At 37.6% G+C, this 15,412-nt stretch overlaps 5 protein-coding genes across 6 annotated transcripts in view; 3 read left to right on the top strand and 2 right to left on the bottom strand.

Moving 5' to 3' along the window:
- Nucleotides 1-15,412, bottom strand: part of LOC134791759 (uncharacterized) — a 259,461-nt gene that overhangs the window by 206,659 nt on the left and 37,390 nt on the right. The gene's annotated exons all lie outside the window — the stretch shown is intronic.
- Nucleotides 129-4,706, top strand: LOC134791889 (zinc finger protein 888-like). Its single transcript, XM_063763009.1, has 8 exons — nt 129-332; nt 412-550; nt 674-809; nt 1,099-1,259; nt 1,839-1,975; nt 2,622-2,823; nt 3,440-3,558; nt 4,545-4,706. The coding sequence occupies exons 1-8, from the start codon at nt 238-240 to the stop codon at nt 4,690-4,692; spliced, it is 1,137 nt and encodes a 378-aa protein (XP_063619079.1). The 5' UTR covers nt 129-237; the 3' UTR covers nt 4,693-4,706.
- LOC134791742 (uncharacterized) overlaps nt 5,851-15,412 on the top strand; it is a 60,047-nt gene continuing 50,485 nt past the window's right edge. The window contains exons 1-2 of one of the 2 annotated variants that reach the window (XM_063762883.1): nt 5,851-6,319; nt 6,696-7,320. In XM_063762883.1, the coding sequence (XP_063618953.1) occupies nt 6,061-6,319; nt 6,696-7,300 (864 nt within the window). In that variant the 5' untranslated portion in view covers nt 5,851-6,060 and the 3' untranslated portion in view covers nt 7,301-7,320. Of the gene's footprint in view, nt 6,320-6,695; nt 7,797-15,412 lie in introns of those variants that run through there. The other variant, XM_063762882.1, reaches the window with a different exon arrangement.
- Nucleotides 7,783-11,485, bottom strand: LOC134791694 (zinc finger CCCH domain-containing protein 10-like). Its single transcript, XM_063762798.1, has 2 exons — nt 8,178-11,485; nt 7,783-8,037 (listed from the first exon to the last, which is right to left on the bottom strand). The coding sequence occupies exon 1, from the start codon at nt 11,259-11,261 to the stop codon at nt 9,756-9,758; it is 1,506 nt and encodes a 501-aa protein (XP_063618868.1). The 5' UTR covers nt 11,262-11,485; the 3' UTR covers nt 7,783-8,037; nt 8,178-9,755.
- LOC134791743 (uncharacterized) lies at nt 12,321-15,367 on the top strand. Its single transcript, XM_063762884.1, has 7 exons — nt 12,321-12,539; nt 12,613-12,814; nt 13,135-13,452; nt 13,636-13,741; nt 14,077-14,192; nt 14,542-14,603; nt 15,157-15,367. The coding sequence occupies exons 2-7, from the start codon at nt 12,629-12,631 to the stop codon at nt 15,227-15,229; spliced, it is 861 nt and encodes a 286-aa protein (XP_063618954.1). The 5' UTR covers nt 12,321-12,539; nt 12,613-12,628; the 3' UTR covers nt 15,230-15,367.

Genomic DNA, 15,412 nt, shown 5'->3' with positions numbered 1-15,412 from the left:
GGCCAAATTAAGCCTGCCCCATTTCTGCCAACATAGCAACATGTCTGAACGAACGAGAAAAACCGGTATTTTTCAATCATTCACTTCTGTCTTCACCAGTAATTTGCGTTGTCTTGTCTGTGGTTCAGTGCAGTTGTCAAATACTCGATTACATTATTTATTTACAAAATACGGCTTTATTCTTTAAAAAAACTAATACTAAAAGTATTTGCAGAAAATTTAAGCTACGTATAACTAATGGCATCGCTACTTTTACTTAGGTCTATGTTATATGCTAACGCTTTGCACAAATCCAAGAAAAAGAAACAAAAAAAGCGTAAGAAATCTAAATCGTAAGTATTCAAATTGTACTACTGCCTACCTGAGTTTTTAGTGTTTCAAATAATTCTTCTGCACGGAAAAATATTTCAGGTATACTAGTATATCGAGCTTTAAAATAGCTCCATGCATGTGCAGGATATGTGCTTCAGAAAATGGGGATGTTCCCATTTTTAACAACTTCGTACAACCCAATATTGCGGAAGAAATAAAACATTTTTCCGGTGTTACGGTAAGATTTTAGAATGTGTATTTAATAGCAAAAAATAGTATTGACATGCTCAGGTATTCCTGTAACACAATATTTGGATTTTTTTTATATTAGATATTATTTATAAATTATGATTGTTTCCAGATCAACAAGACTGATACCATGACACAGATGTGTCAAAACTGCCTTGATTTACTCAATGGGTGTATCATGTTCAGGGATATGTGCCAAGAGAATAACAAAAGATTGCAAGAGTTAGAAGAGCTATCTGTGAAAGAAGGTAAATTCTGTCTCATAACAATATACTTACCATTCAATACTTAAATCCTTCCTGGTTTCACCACAAACATTTAGGATAGAGATACATTACAATCATATTCTTTGCAGTGTTGGATAAGAAGAAACTAGTGTTAGAGGAGGAAAATATATTTTTTATTCCTATTGCCTATGAATGATTTGTTTATTTTTACTCTAATAGGTAACTCAGTTAGGGGTAACGGTATGACATCATACAATTATACAACATTAATTTTAATAATTTGACACATAGGTATTTACTTATATTACAGAATATGTTAAATGTGAAAATGATGATGATCAAGAGCTTAATGACCTACCTGATGCACACAATGAAGACAGCAATGACTCCTACAACATACCCTCGCCTACATTTTCTGATGATGCAGCTATTTGGGGTTGTAATACATGTGGCAAAGACTTCTTTGATATGGTGAGTACTGATTAGGGAGTGTTCCCGGTACTGGTTTTCCATACAAATACAGTACCGGAACTGGGAATTCCCAGTTCTCGCCATACAAACTCAGTACTGGGAGCATTCCCAATACTGATGGAGGAATTGTGTAATGCAGTGTAACCCAATGAACAGTCAGCAGCAGAAGTTGCTAAGCGGGTGAGGTGTTCAAAATTACCTTGACACACTCTTATTCTCTTAACAATAAAGTCGCGTCAAGATCATTTTGAACACCTGGCCCGCTTAGCAACTTCTGCTGCTGACTGAACATAGTATTGTATTTTTACAAAATTGAAACTTTCAAATGAAAAAGTTGCATTTGTTTTGAGCCATTGAATTTTTGATATGACCCTAGATTTGGACTTGGCGCTCCTATGGGATATGTACGCCAAGTCAGGGCTAACTTAACATGGTCATAGTCTATTTACTGTAGTATGTTAAAATTTTATTGTTCAAACAGATAGTTTAGTTAGTGGGGCTCTAAAGATTGGATACCGTGGCATGCCGAGACATCAGTAGGTATTCCTTAAAAAATTAAATGCTATAACTCCTTTCTAGGAATCCTACAGTGACCATCTATCACGTTGTCCTGGAGACAGCGCGCCAAAACCGCCAGAAGAACTAACAAAGAGAAAATTCCTTTGTGATATATGTGGCAAAACATGCTCATCCAATGCTAGTCTACTAGTGCATATGTAAGTTCTCACATGATGTGATATAAAACTTTACATAAATTTAAATAGAACATAATATATTGCATCAGACTCAAAGATATAACTATAAACTGTGGACCTACCATGTAAACTTACGCCCTGTAAGGTTACGTAATATACTTCCTTATAATTTGTACCCGCGTTATAACTTATTTGTGACATGCAATAGACAATTCTGTGATTTAATGACCTATGATGTGTAGATTCACAGTGCCAAATGTGTACTGCCAGAAATTGCATCATGTTTAGTTTCACTAACAGCATGGTGGCAGCCAGTACCTGATTGTCACTACAAAGAAACTGCACTCTTTAATTACTCCTATTTTTAGATAGATTAATATTGTTAGTGTAATAATTTGAATTTTACTTAATTTTATACTAACCATTCTTTAGGACTTAATGATTTATGTTCTTGTTAACACATTCACTGCCAGCGACCTGCTACGTGGCTTCTCTGTCCGTAGGCGCTTTTCGCTACATATAGGTTTTTCCATGTTCTCGGCTACGCTCGTAGCGTGTAGTTTGCGCTGGGGCACTGAATGTGTTAAAAATGATAAAAAATAACTATTTATAGTAGGGTGTTACAATTAGGTCTGTTACAATCAATAAGCACACTCCTCTATTCCAGGGGTATCCATGAAAACATATTTCCCTTCAAATGCGACGTGTGCCCGTACCAAGGCCGCACCATGGACCTGCTGAAGGTGCACAAGAGGTCACACATGGCCGACAAGCCGTTCAAGTGCACGCAGTGCCCCAAGGCCACCACCACGTCCAGTAATCTCGCCAAACACATGCGCCATGTGCATAGCACACAGAGGCCATTCAAGGTATCTATATGCATGAACATACAGACATCCAATGTAAATCTTTAAATTCTAAGAGTACCTATTTAATTTTATTTTGGTGGGCGGAATGTTCACTTTTGTCAAGTAATTTGGGGGGAAACTAAAATTGATAGATGGCAAGGATTTTTAGCGGCATATCGAAAATTGCGTTCCGTAAAGAATGCCGCAAAAATGGGGGAACGAAAAACTTTTTATTTACACCAACCACCTGACAAAAAAAGCTAAGAATTGATAACCTAGGTCTGGTCTTATGGCATTATCGTTTTCCTTGCATAAAAACGTCCAATCTCTAAATTCGCCATGTATAACTGACCCCCCTGCATAGAGAATTGTTTGATGCTCACCTCCTTTCCGGTGAGTAAAATACGTCTTCGGTCTGGTGTGGCAACACAATTTTTTTATTAACATACATAATATCTTACTGCGTGCCCAATGGTTCTTTTTATCCAGAAAAGTAAAAAAAAAATCAGAACCAGGGTTCACAGTAGGCAAAGAATAAATATTCTATCCCAGCATTTTTACGGGATTATCGCCGCTATAGCCTTGCCACAGGATTCACATGCAAATCATACATATACCAACCCATGTTTCGTTTCAGTGTACATATTGCGACAAGGCGTTCTCGTACCAACACGACATGAAGCGACACATCAAGGACATCCACCTGCGGCAGGGCACCGTCGAGTGCGATGTCTGCTACAAGAAATTCAACACTAAGTAAGATTCTATAGCACTTTCCTGATCTACGTTTTAGTGAACTAATTCCAAAAATTGGCGCAGATAACGGTTGCTACGGAAGCACCTGTCATGCCCCCTTCAACCTAGAGGAAAATCTAGGCTTTAGTCCGTCTTGATCTCTATCGATATATTTTTACGACTTTCGTGTGGTTTCGAGCCTATAAGGGCCGATCAAAGTCGATCGTCTTACCACTACTTATTATACCAAAGCATAACAACACCCTGCGCAAGTGCTTTAAAATGCGCGAGCTATATAGTCCGTGTGGAAGCACCATAAATAAATCCGTAATATATCTCTACAGTATCTACAAATTTACATACTAGGCGTTTTCTTAGAACTACACGAAGCGAGCTTATCCTAAATTATCTTCTCTTTTCCTTGGAAGGTAGGTGGTACCAAGGAACATTATGTTTTCTTGTACAATAGACGTCAAATTATATTTACACTTTTGCTTGTAAATTGTAATAGGGCGAAAAATACTAAGATATCTTTGACGTCGACTGTACCATATCATAATATTATGACCGCTTGAGAGAGTAGGTACAATTATAACAATATAGTAGTTATCATTTATCAAGTAGTCTGCTATTATTAACTGCCGCAATAAAAAGTTACTTTACTTGTGAATAAAGTTAAAATTTATTGTTCATTTTATGGGCTAATATAATAAATGAAGGGGCGTTACAAACAGTAGGTAAATAAATCTAATAAATGCAAAAACGAACCTTTAAAATATGCAAGAAATATTATGGCTACATGCGCAACCGTGGCGACCACATAGCGTCTATGGGCCTCATTAGCTAAATATTACATTGTTAGAATAGTGAGCGACCTTCTCGTACAAAGTATGTTTCAGTTTTACTAATTTTAGTCAGAAAGGTGGAACTTATCTTTATATCACATGAATATATTATTTACGCCGTGGGGTCGATATAACTTGCTTAACCATTTTTTATAATTGCAGGAAAATACTGCAAGGCCACCGATGGAAAATTCACAAAATCAAAGGTGAGCGGCAAGGACGCCTGCCGTCGTACTTGCAGCATCAAATGGAGGAACAGGACCACCACGAGCAAGAGATCGCCATGGGACATATGGAGCAGCCCTACTGATACTCGTAAAACATCTACTGGCCGGGGTATTACATAGCTACTAAGGACAGTATGTACTAGTAGTGACATAGTTACTTGACGATTATTTGTTGTTCCTATGACCCTATGAATAACTGTCTAAGTAAGGTTAAAACCCCCAGATTATAAAGGAACCCAACAAAAGTCTGTAGTCAGTGAAACTTATTTAATTTAAATCTTGATATTTACGGGATTATTAATTGAACGAAACCGTAAATCGAAATTAACATTTTAACGTACTTAGTTATGATGAAACCGGTTTTTTATAATTATTGCGTCGTATGGTGGTAGGGTAAAACACCCATTAATCGGCACGCAACATGACGGCAACAGGTTTAAAGAGGATTTTTTCTTGTTATCGGCCAAATAATACATTGAGACTGAAGCAAAAATATACTCTTATTTTAGTAACACCAACATTATATATATTTAAAATATATAGTTATTATAACTCATAAATTTTAATATTATTTGATTACTTAGTATAAGGAGTAGACGTCCCCGTCGTATGTGCTTAAAGCCCACAGACAAGACATCCTCCAGACTGAGCATGAGCATAGTAGCTCTACCCCCTCTGCCACAATATACGGTAGTTTTACTCCATTTTCGAGTCGAAAGTGTCTATGTGTGACGTCCTTGTCTTTGAACGGACCAATCACGGCACGGGACCTCGCTCACCTCGGCCCCCGCACCCCAGTATTTTTGGCAGCATCGGTTTCATGAAATAATTGCTCTAAACTCCGTCTAGAGGATTCCTAGTCTATGTTAAAGCCTAATTAGTGCAATAGAAGACAAATGTTAGAAACAACTTATTTTCCATAAACAGAAAAACAACTATAGACATATAACATAGGTTTGATCGTTGTAAGACACTATTTAATTTTGGACATAGTCTGCTCTATTCGGATACCTACCTACTCAGCATCATGTTTTGTAAAATAATCGAGTCTTTAGTATGATTTTTATAACTTGCTTTTTAAAAAAAATGAAGATGTAAAGTCAAGCTGCCATATTTAATTTTTGTTTTTATAATACTGCTTTGAACAACACGGATAACACGATCATATTTACACTGCTTCTTTGGTGCTTCCTAAATTAATATTTTACATTAAAATAAGTTATTTTTACATTCAGCGTACATACTCGTATTTATATGCAAACACCTACGGAATCCAAGTGCAATATACCTTTATTTTATTCGCTGAGATATTGAGATTATTTTATGCGCCATTATAGGTAATTTATTTAATTGATACGCTTTTATAGCTCGATGAAAATAATGAGCTGCTATCATCACACTAGAAATAAAGTCATACAGAGTCAAACGCGTCCCTTTTGTTTTAATTAAATATGAAATTTCTTATCTTATTACTTGTTTTGAGGAGTTGTGTTGCTTTCGACTTGCCTCGGTGCAAACCAGACTTCAATATTGATAAGGATCAGTATACAGTATCTGATACGTATCACTTAGGAGATGCGGTGCCCACTGACGCCCACTATGATGTATATGGGAACTTATTCTATGTCAAATCCGGGAGCAACGATGATGGTTATTACTATGACATCTATGTTGTCAAGTTTAAGACTACAACTGCCCAGAAAATCAAGGGTAAGATAAAGTTTCAAGATTTTTTCCTCCTTTTTTTAAACACCTGCAGAATCTCTTAACCGCTAGCTTTTGTCCTTCCCTTCATTCACCGTTGTTGCGTAAAAATAAGTTTCTAGTCCACTATGCATAATTGTATTTTATTTAGTTAAGATTACTTGCTAGGACCCGCAAGCTTCAACGCCCTCAATACTACTTAATGGTCCTTCGAGCCGGATATGAACCAGTGACCTATAAGTAAATATAACTGTAGGGTACCAAATGCCTCTTGCCGGCACCTGTCCAGTTGGCTAATACAACCAATACCCATTTTTTGTCATTATTATACGGTAATTTATTAAATTTTTGCGACATAATAATTTATTTGTATTTTTGAAAGGTTTACCGGAAGGACTAAGTTACTCAGTAGCGGTAGACAAGAAGGATGCCAAGGTATACTTCGGCACCGAAAAGGGAATGTTCCGGTACGACTATGAAACTCACAACGCTACTCAAGTATCTGACTCCTTACTGAAAATTAACATGATTTTCGTCGACAAAGACGGTAATAAATACATAACTAACAGCAATAATGGCATAGAAGAGCTATATTTACTTGACGGCGAAAAGAAAATTCGTTTTAATACTTTAGAGGCGTTGAACGAGTTGGCAATCGATGATAATAATAACTTCTACTTCATCAAACATGAACAGCTATTTGTCTTGAAACCAACGCTATACATGCCCTTGCACATTGGCAACGTGACATACACGGGTGCGGGCCAAATCTCATTTCACAAGGATAACGTGTTCGTCGCAAGTGACCACTTGGTTTATTTCCATGAGAATGAGACTGGCAAGATGAAATTAATCTCAAACGTTCCAGATCAAGTTACGTCTATAGCTTTTGATAGGACGGGCGACTTTGTGCTCGGTACCCGCGGTAAACTGTTGAAGTATAAAAAGAACGAGTGTTACATTAGGAAAACTAACGACGCGGTATAAAATAAGCTATAGAACTCTCAGTGTATATAAGACAAAAAGACTTCACCTTTTACTTTAGTAATAAACGAAATAGGAAAGTTTGCTAACAGAACAATACTTTATAGGTACCTACGTCTTTATATCACTGAAATGATTATGTTCTATAATATATCCCTTTCTGAAAGAACAATCTTTTCATTTTTGGTACACAGTATACTGGTCAGCTAGAGCTACCTGAATTAGCAATAATGATTATCGTATTTTTCACACAGCTTGGGTACGGTGACCGTTGTCATCTGCATACAATTTTTGACTTTAAAACGCAAAAAATTATTGAGCTTTACATCCGTACCCAAGATATGTGAAAAATACTATAATTGATTGATCTGCAACGCGAGTGCTGCTGACTGTCTTTCTTTTAGGCGCTATTATTATAACAGCTTGTGTATTAAAGATTTGTTTACCCTACATGTATAAATGCTGCAAATATAACAATAAAACAATTTGTACGGAACAATTCGTTTTATTTTAATAGTTTAAATTATTACCTATTATACAGCCAATAGCTTAACATAGCTCAATATCACCAAGCCACGTAAAAGTAAAATCTCTTACATGACATTTCATTTAGATTAGAAAATGGGAAAGCAGGGTAAAACCAAAAAGCTATCTGATGTAGCCTTCAGTTATTAGCATGTTCGACCTTACCCCTTACTGCATGTAATAAAAAATATTTGTTTAAATTTGAATTTTAATAGCTGCCAATTTTAATAGCGTGGGTGTGCCGCCAGCGCGGTGACTCCTCAGCGCCGTAGTGGCCGTGATGGGGCCATGATGTAGGAACAGTAGGAAGTGTACTAGTCTACTGACCTTGGGCACCGTGCAGACGGCCGTGCACCGTGAGTTGAATATCATATCCGGCATTGTATGCGGTAAGGGGTTACATTTTTTGGGTGCCATGTCAATCATTGGTGGATTTACCCTATTTTCCAGTTCACAGTAAAAAAAAATCATTTCATTAAAATGTATTCAACACACTATTTTTTGGGCTATTCTCTTATTGTAGCATCCAATCAATAGACACGTTATTGTTTATCTTTATCAATAATAGTAAAATGTTAACTTAAATATCGTCAGGTGACAACCGAAACTCATCATTAACGACTACCCCAAGTTAATAGCCATAGTGAACCATATTAATACCTCAATAAGGTTGATTTTTGTTGTATATGTTTTTAGATTACGTAATTAGTGAGTATTGCTTGTCACCTGACGATGTAAGGATTGATTACACATAATAAAATGCAGTAATACAACCAATGTGTAAGCACGCCAGTGGGAACAGCCTGGCCTGGCAATACCATCAAACATGGGTTATTTATGTTATGACCCTTTGCTCTATTTAACTACAAAACCAGGGACCTCATAAATAAATAAGTAACTAATATTTATAATATTCCATAGTTTAAGCTTTGTTGTTAGGGTGGTATTCCACCTAGAGTCGGACCAAAAAAAGTCTGCAGCGGATTTGATAGCCCACGCAGTGCAAGTGTCATTTATACGTCATAGTTTCATAGAAGTTTGACGTTTAAAATAACACTTTCATTGCGTGCGGTATCAAATCCGCTGCAGACTATTCTTGGTCTGACTCTATCCAATTTCTTTGTCCAATGTATATTGCGTCTGACATTTTGCTTCAATGAGAGAGTGAGAGGCAATGATATTGGGCATTTGGAATACCACCCTTATGCTTATTTACAGATGATAGCTGCCTATGATCCCTATACACAATCGTATACAATATAGCAACATTAGACTAATGTTAAAAAGAGTTGTGTAGTGTGAACACCGGCATTTCAGATTCAGACTGAGGATTCTTTATCTATTTGTGGGAGATTAGAATTGCCAGTAAAACAGGCTCTTAAGTGTTTATATTTCAAGTAATATTTGGCATGTGATTACATAACAAGAACGGCATAACTGTGTTATTACTACAATGCAAAAAGAGGTTTATATCGCAAAGCTATGTGATAATTATGTAATCATTAATATCATATTTATTTATAGAAAATACATAGCATGATTAACATTCTTATGTATATTCTTGTACAGCTGCGTTATTCTACTATGTTTACCTCTGCATTAGCCTGTGTACTGAGATTTTTACCTATGTATGATGTAGTAGGACATAAAATTAAATATCATTACAGGATTTAAAACAACACACTGCAAAATTAAAACAATAAAATGTTCATTAAAAATCCACTGTTCACATGATTCACTAAAAGTAAATTCATACATTATTTTAACAGTTTAATCACAAGCAAGCACTTAAATCAAGGGTCTCCTGACTTTTTGATCCAAGTTCCACACAGCTAAATTTGTCTGCCCGCTTCCTTTGGCGTATTAGGCCGTAGTTTGGAGACCCATGGCCTAATCTAATAAATAGTTAATACTAACTCAGAATGTTATAAAATCAATGGGGCAATATGCTCTGCGATATAATTGGAAATGTTAAGGCTTGGTTTTGCGAATTAGGAAGAGCCATTGGCTGACTAGTGCTGGAGATGGTAATCTGTTGAGTGGAGGTTTGGTGGACAAGTTGCTGGGCCGATGGGACCTGTTGAGCAGCCAGCTGCTGAGCTGATTGCTGAGCTAACTGCTGAGACTGCTGTGCGGCTAGGTGCTGCGCCGATTGTTGTGCCGCCAACTGTTGTTGCGCGGACTGCTGCGCCGCCGCCAATTGTTGTTGTGCGGACTGTTGCGCCGCCGCCAAATGCTGCGCTGACTGTTGCGCTGCCAGGTGTTGGGCATTCTGCTGCGCCGCAGCAAGGTGCTGCACGGACTGCTGTGCCGTAAACTGCTGTTGCTGCGCAGCTAGCTGCTGCGGCAGCGCCGTCTGCTGCACAAGCTGCTGAACTGTCGTTTGTGACGCATTCCCCATGAGTTGCTGCGGCGGCGGTGCCAGTGTCAACTGTGCCGGCGTCACTGCTACTACTGTCTGTCCAGCACCCATCAAAGTCCCTGAATCACTCACTTGCATTAACTGCTGGGCACCCGCACTAGTCACAATTAGTGCTCCCGAATTACCCATCAACTGTTGTGTTGTACTTACTGTCAACAATTGTGGGGCGGGAGTTAGCAACTGAGCTCTGGATGCCGCTGGTGCCAGTGCTAAATTTGGTGTTGCCGCAGCAGGAACTAATGTAGGCAATGCACCAGAGAGACTCACTACAGGTGTCATGCTAACTGTAGCTAAGGACACCGGAGCTGAAGTTCCATGGCGGGATGTAATAATGCATGACTGTTCACCCCTATTTGCAGCTGCCTGCTCCAGTAAAAACTCATTCATGGAAGTCAATTGAACATTTTTTTCTGTCAAGTCTGCTACTTTCTTCAGCAAAACACTTATGTTATCATGTAGTAGTTTAACTTTATGGTCTAAGGAGTCACAGTTTTGGCATATATTTGGTGCAGGCATCTGATTCTCTATGGCCACGTCTTCGTAAGTGTAGCGCCTTACTTTGCATTCAGGGGGCGAGTCTTCATCTCTTAGCATAAGTGGTGGACGATTGTAATGTGGTGGTGGCATGTTTAGCTCATGATGGCGTTCATTGTTGGCTGGATGAAGAGGGTGAATCAACTTGCATTCAGGGTTGGAGCAGGACCCGTGTAAATACGCCTGGCATACTGGGATCATTCCATGATCCCGAGGATCTGTCTGAGGAAAGTTGCCCGTAGAATAGAAATACGCTTCCTCTTCCAGCGTGAAATGTAGAAACTTGCAATTGTTTCTGAAACATCCTTTATTCTGATAGTCGTGACAAAACCGGAACAATTCTTTTAAACGATTCAAAGGTGGCTTTTCGTGAGTATACCGACAATTTTCTCGGACGCAGCAACCTCGGACATAATCGCGGCAGATGTTGGCCAGAGCTATTTTTTCGTCATCGGAGATCATTGTTCCGTCATTAAGCACCATTACGCCTCTTAGCAAAATGAATAGATCGCTGTTTTATTGTCTGCCTTCACCTTCAGCATCTTCCGTGTATGAACAGAAAAGAAAACAACTCTTTGATGCCTTGGGACGTACAGCGCTAGTTCGTATTTATTTCTCCTGCGTCCACCACATTCGTGTTATTATTTATAATGAAACTCACACCACATATTTTGCAAAAAACCTTTCACATTTAATATGAACCACGAAAAAACTGTTATATTTAATTTTTTCTTTTAACAATGATACAAAAAAATAGGCTTGTGCCTGCTCGGCACTACAGAGAGCGCTCCGCTCTCGGTCAATCGGTCAAACGAACTAGTTCGGTCTTTTAGTTCCTTTAGTTCAGTTCGGTCTTTGAGAGCTGGGAATGTATGAATCGATTTTACAGTAGTTTTTTCTTAAATCTTTGGCAACTGAATTACGATTCAAGTTGTACGATACTATATGACGATTAAACATCAAAAAGCTAGACATAATAAAATAATATAAAAAATACAGAAAAAATATTTGATTTTTCTTCATACTTTTCAGGTTTAGGACTGTTTGTCACTCTTTTATCTCGTTCGCACTCGTGCCAGCGTCATTGTAAACCATTTCGTTCAGTCTATTTTCTGTTTCACTCATGTCAAGCGCTCACCAATCCCACTGAACTAAAGGACCTAAAGACCGATTAAGAGCGTACAAAAAGATTTAGTTCCTTTCGGTCCTTGATGGGATTTCATTCTTAACAGTTCTTAGTTCATGACCGACACAAGCCTAATACAAAATTAATATGAACTGCACTGCATTTGGCATAACAACCACAGATCCAACTCAAAATCAAAATCGGAATGGAATAAAACAATTAAAACATGAATAAAATGAAAGGAACGAAAGAATGGCCCAATGGAATGAACTAATGAATGTTAATACCATTCTTTTGGTTCTTTTGCTCTCGAGTACAACTCGCAACCATAGTACAACCTGAGTACAACACTAACTCGGTACGCTGATTCGTCAATAAAACCAAACAAAACCAATCCAATCATTCATTCACAAATAAACATGGCGGCGTGGTGGTGATACTATTACTATAATTTATAGTACTATACTATACTACTTAGATCCCATCTAAGGGAACAGGAGGTTTCCCCGATATATCGAATGGTGATAAATGATATTCAGGCTAGCATCTGTATTTAATTAAAATAGATATATCATATTTCAAATATACGTACGATGCTGATTCGTAGCATCGTAATTCAGAACCAACACAATGAAGTAAGTCACATTTTATGATCAATAAAAGGTCCACATGTTATTTTACAGTGTCATTAAAGTGTGTTTCTTTCAGATAAGATTATAGTGAAATGTTCAAACAACAAGTGTCGCCGCGGAGCGTCCATCCGTACCAGACGACGATGGTGCCGCGAAGCGAACAGCAGTTCGTTTCTGCAGCTCAACAAAGGGCCAAGTTTCCTTGGGCGGAAGACATCAACCCGCCCGTATACCAAGTCGCGGGCACGGACAGCTCCACCTCAGATACCGCTTACCATGTAAGTTTTTATAACGTGCATTTTTCAATGAGGTGTTTTTTTTCCATGATAATTATAACACCTGGTCTGCCTGTGCTGTGCCCGACCTACCTATGTTTCGGTTTTGTAAACCCTGCACAATCTTTTAAAGTTTTTGAATAAAATTATGGCACTTTTCTTGTTCCTGGTGGTCATTACCTGGTGGTTTGTTTGTAGCTTAAAAATGGCAGGTTTTAAAGGTAAATAAGTGTTCATAAAAGGAAAAAATAATTCCAAAAGGAAGAATATGCATGACCTATAAATAAGTAGTAAAGTAACTGACAAAAATTTGTCTATTTCAGGTTCCTCACTACTATAATGAAGATATAAGAGAGTATGGTCCACCATCACCTGTCTACCAATCACCGTATGGGGCTGGTACATGGAGGAGCTACAAGAAAGGCGAGAAGCTCCCCATGCACACTGCAGCCTCACAAGCATACACCTTTCCCGAGTGTGCTTCAGCATTCTCACTGCCAATATGTGATATGGAAAACCGTATGAAGCCTCCTGGAAGGTCACCGGTGCCTCCTATACCTTCAGCCAGCCCTGAACCCATGATTGGTGCATGCGGTGGCCACTGTCCTGGATTTGAATATGTGTGCTATTATATTTTACAGGTATTTGTTGATATTTTGGCATGCCATTATCAAATAAATAAAGTTTGTGGGGACCAATAATATTTAAGAAAAGTAATTATTAAATGTGAAAATCATAAGTTATGTACATGTTTCATTTTGACTATTTCTAGTCATTAGAAGATCTTTGAAAGAATTAGAATTAATCATTGATTTTTTTTTCAGGTGATATTTGTTGTAGGAATATTAACTGGGATCTCATTATGTATCGCTGGAATTGTGTTAAGGCGTACCAACAGAAATGGAGACTTAGGTGTCCTAGTTTATATAGGTAAGAATTAATAAATACTACATAAAAATATTTGGCGTAAATTTGGTGGTATGCTGGGGAAGATGATGGTTTCCATCTGTTCCCTGTTTATCAAAAGCTTGTAACTTGTAATACACGTGGAAGTCCCTTTCTAACAAAAGCTGTCAAAAAGGGACTTCCACTTGTATTACAAGTTACAAGCTTTTGATAAACAGGGCACTGGTGTCCGCAGTACTCAAGTAGCTACAAATCATTCATAGCTTCAAGATGATGAATTATAGCAGATTGGGTTTACTTGCATAGCTCATTTTTATCTCAATTAGGTATTTTTAGATTAATTATTGTTTGTTTTGCAGGATGCCTGTCTTCCTGTGTGTGCTGTGTGCTGCTCGGCGTACAGTGCTGCGTTCGGCGCGAGATCCGGCAACGTAAGCTGCGCACCAACGTGCACATACCCTTACAGCCCATACAGGTTACTATAAAAATACTTTTTAGATTTATTTGACCCCAAAGAGGAAACTGATTGAGGTGTAGTTCTTGGTGCAGACATTGCCTTAGGTAAGAAATCTAGGTTATAGAATAAGTGACAAATATAAAAAATATTTTACCTATACACAGCATATTGTCATAAACCTTCAGATAGATTAAAGCACTCATGGCCAGCAAATAACCTGTTTCCATTTTTTTATTAACAGGAAATCAAGGATTAATGGGTTTAGTTTAAATAATTTGTTGAAGTTTAAAGTTATTCTCTAATATTTGAAGTGAAAACTAGAGTAAACCTTAATTTCATCAAGCTATAACTTAAATAATGATTACAGGAAGCGCCAGCACCAGCTTGTCCATTATTGTCATCTACACTACCTCATAGCCAAGTATATAGGTATGTTTCTTTGTAGTTTGATCAAAATTGTGTTAGTGTTTTGACTTTCGTCCTCAAATTAACCTTTTGGACGCCAATGACCGATATATCCGCACCGTAGGTTCAACGCCAAAGACCGATTAATCGGTCACAGACCACAGAGCAACATAGACCTACATGCATATGCATAAAGTTCAATTTCAGTTTTGACACTTGGGTGACGTGGCGTCCGAGTGACAGCTTTTGTGTTTGACATGGCGTCGAAAAGGTTAAGTAACCACTATTGTGTGTCTTAAAAATCCTGATAGTTTTAGAATGGCAGTAGTATATTGCTATATTTGTATGCAATTCACTTAATTTCTCAATCGACTATTTAACCCTTTTCTTTGCAATGTATCTTACAAGATACACAAGTTTACACCTTTTTGTATTTTTTTTGCTTTATAAGGCAACTGCGAGGATTAAACTCACGATAATTTTTAATTTGTCAAGAAAAGGGCTAAAGGTTAAAAGTTCCTTTCTCTGTGTGTGTTTTGGTTTGTGCATAAATGACGCATATATAATATAATTTCAGACCAACTGCCATTCTTTGCCAAGAAGAAGATGTGACTGGAATTCCCTGGTGGCGCAGAACTACAAGAGACTGAATAGGTTTAAGTTTATTTACCTTAGTGTATATGAAATTATATTTTGTGTAACATTTAAGCTAAACTAATTGTTTTTTTATATATAAGAATGTTGGAATGACATTGAAATCAAATAATAAAATCATATTTCTCACCTCACATTTTTATTTGTTACGAACACTTTATGATTTATGAAATGAAATA

Source organism: Cydia splendana, chromosome 6 (genome assembly GCF_910591565.1).
Source record: "Cydia splendana chromosome 6, ilCydSple1.2, whole genome shotgun sequence".
NCBI classification, from domain to species: domain Eukaryota; kingdom Metazoa; phylum Arthropoda; class Insecta; order Lepidoptera; family Tortricidae; genus Cydia; species Cydia splendana.
Note: the sequence above shows the minus strand (reverse complement) of the source record. Positions and strands in the feature narration are given on the sequence as shown.

Coding starts and splice junctions, on each gene's coding strand:
- LOC134791889 (XM_063763009.1), top strand. CDS start 238: ATGGCATCGCTACTTTTACTTAGGTCTATGTTATATGCTAACGCTTTG. Junction 1,976..2,621: donor GCTAGTCTACTAGTGCATAT/GTAAGTTCTCAC, acceptor CCTCTATTCCAG/GGGTATCCATGAAAACATAT. Junction 2,824..3,439: donor GCACACAGAGGCCATTCAAG/GTATCTATATGC, acceptor GTTTCGTTTCAG/TGTACATATTGCGACAAGGC.
- LOC134791694 (XM_063762798.1), bottom strand. CDS start 11,261: ATGGTGCTTAATGACGGAACAATGATCTCCGATGACGAAAAAATAGCT.
- LOC134791743 (XM_063762884.1), top strand. CDS start 12,629: ATGTTCAAACAACAAGTGTCGCCGCGGAGCGTCCATCCGTACCAGACG. Junction 12,815..13,134: donor CCTCAGATACCGCTTACCAT/GTAAGTTTTTAT, acceptor TGTCTATTTCAG/GTTCCTCACTACTATAATGA. Junction 13,742..14,076: donor AGGTGTCCTAGTTTATATAG/GTAAGAATTAAT, acceptor TTTGTTTTGCAG/GATGCCTGTCTTCCTGTGTG.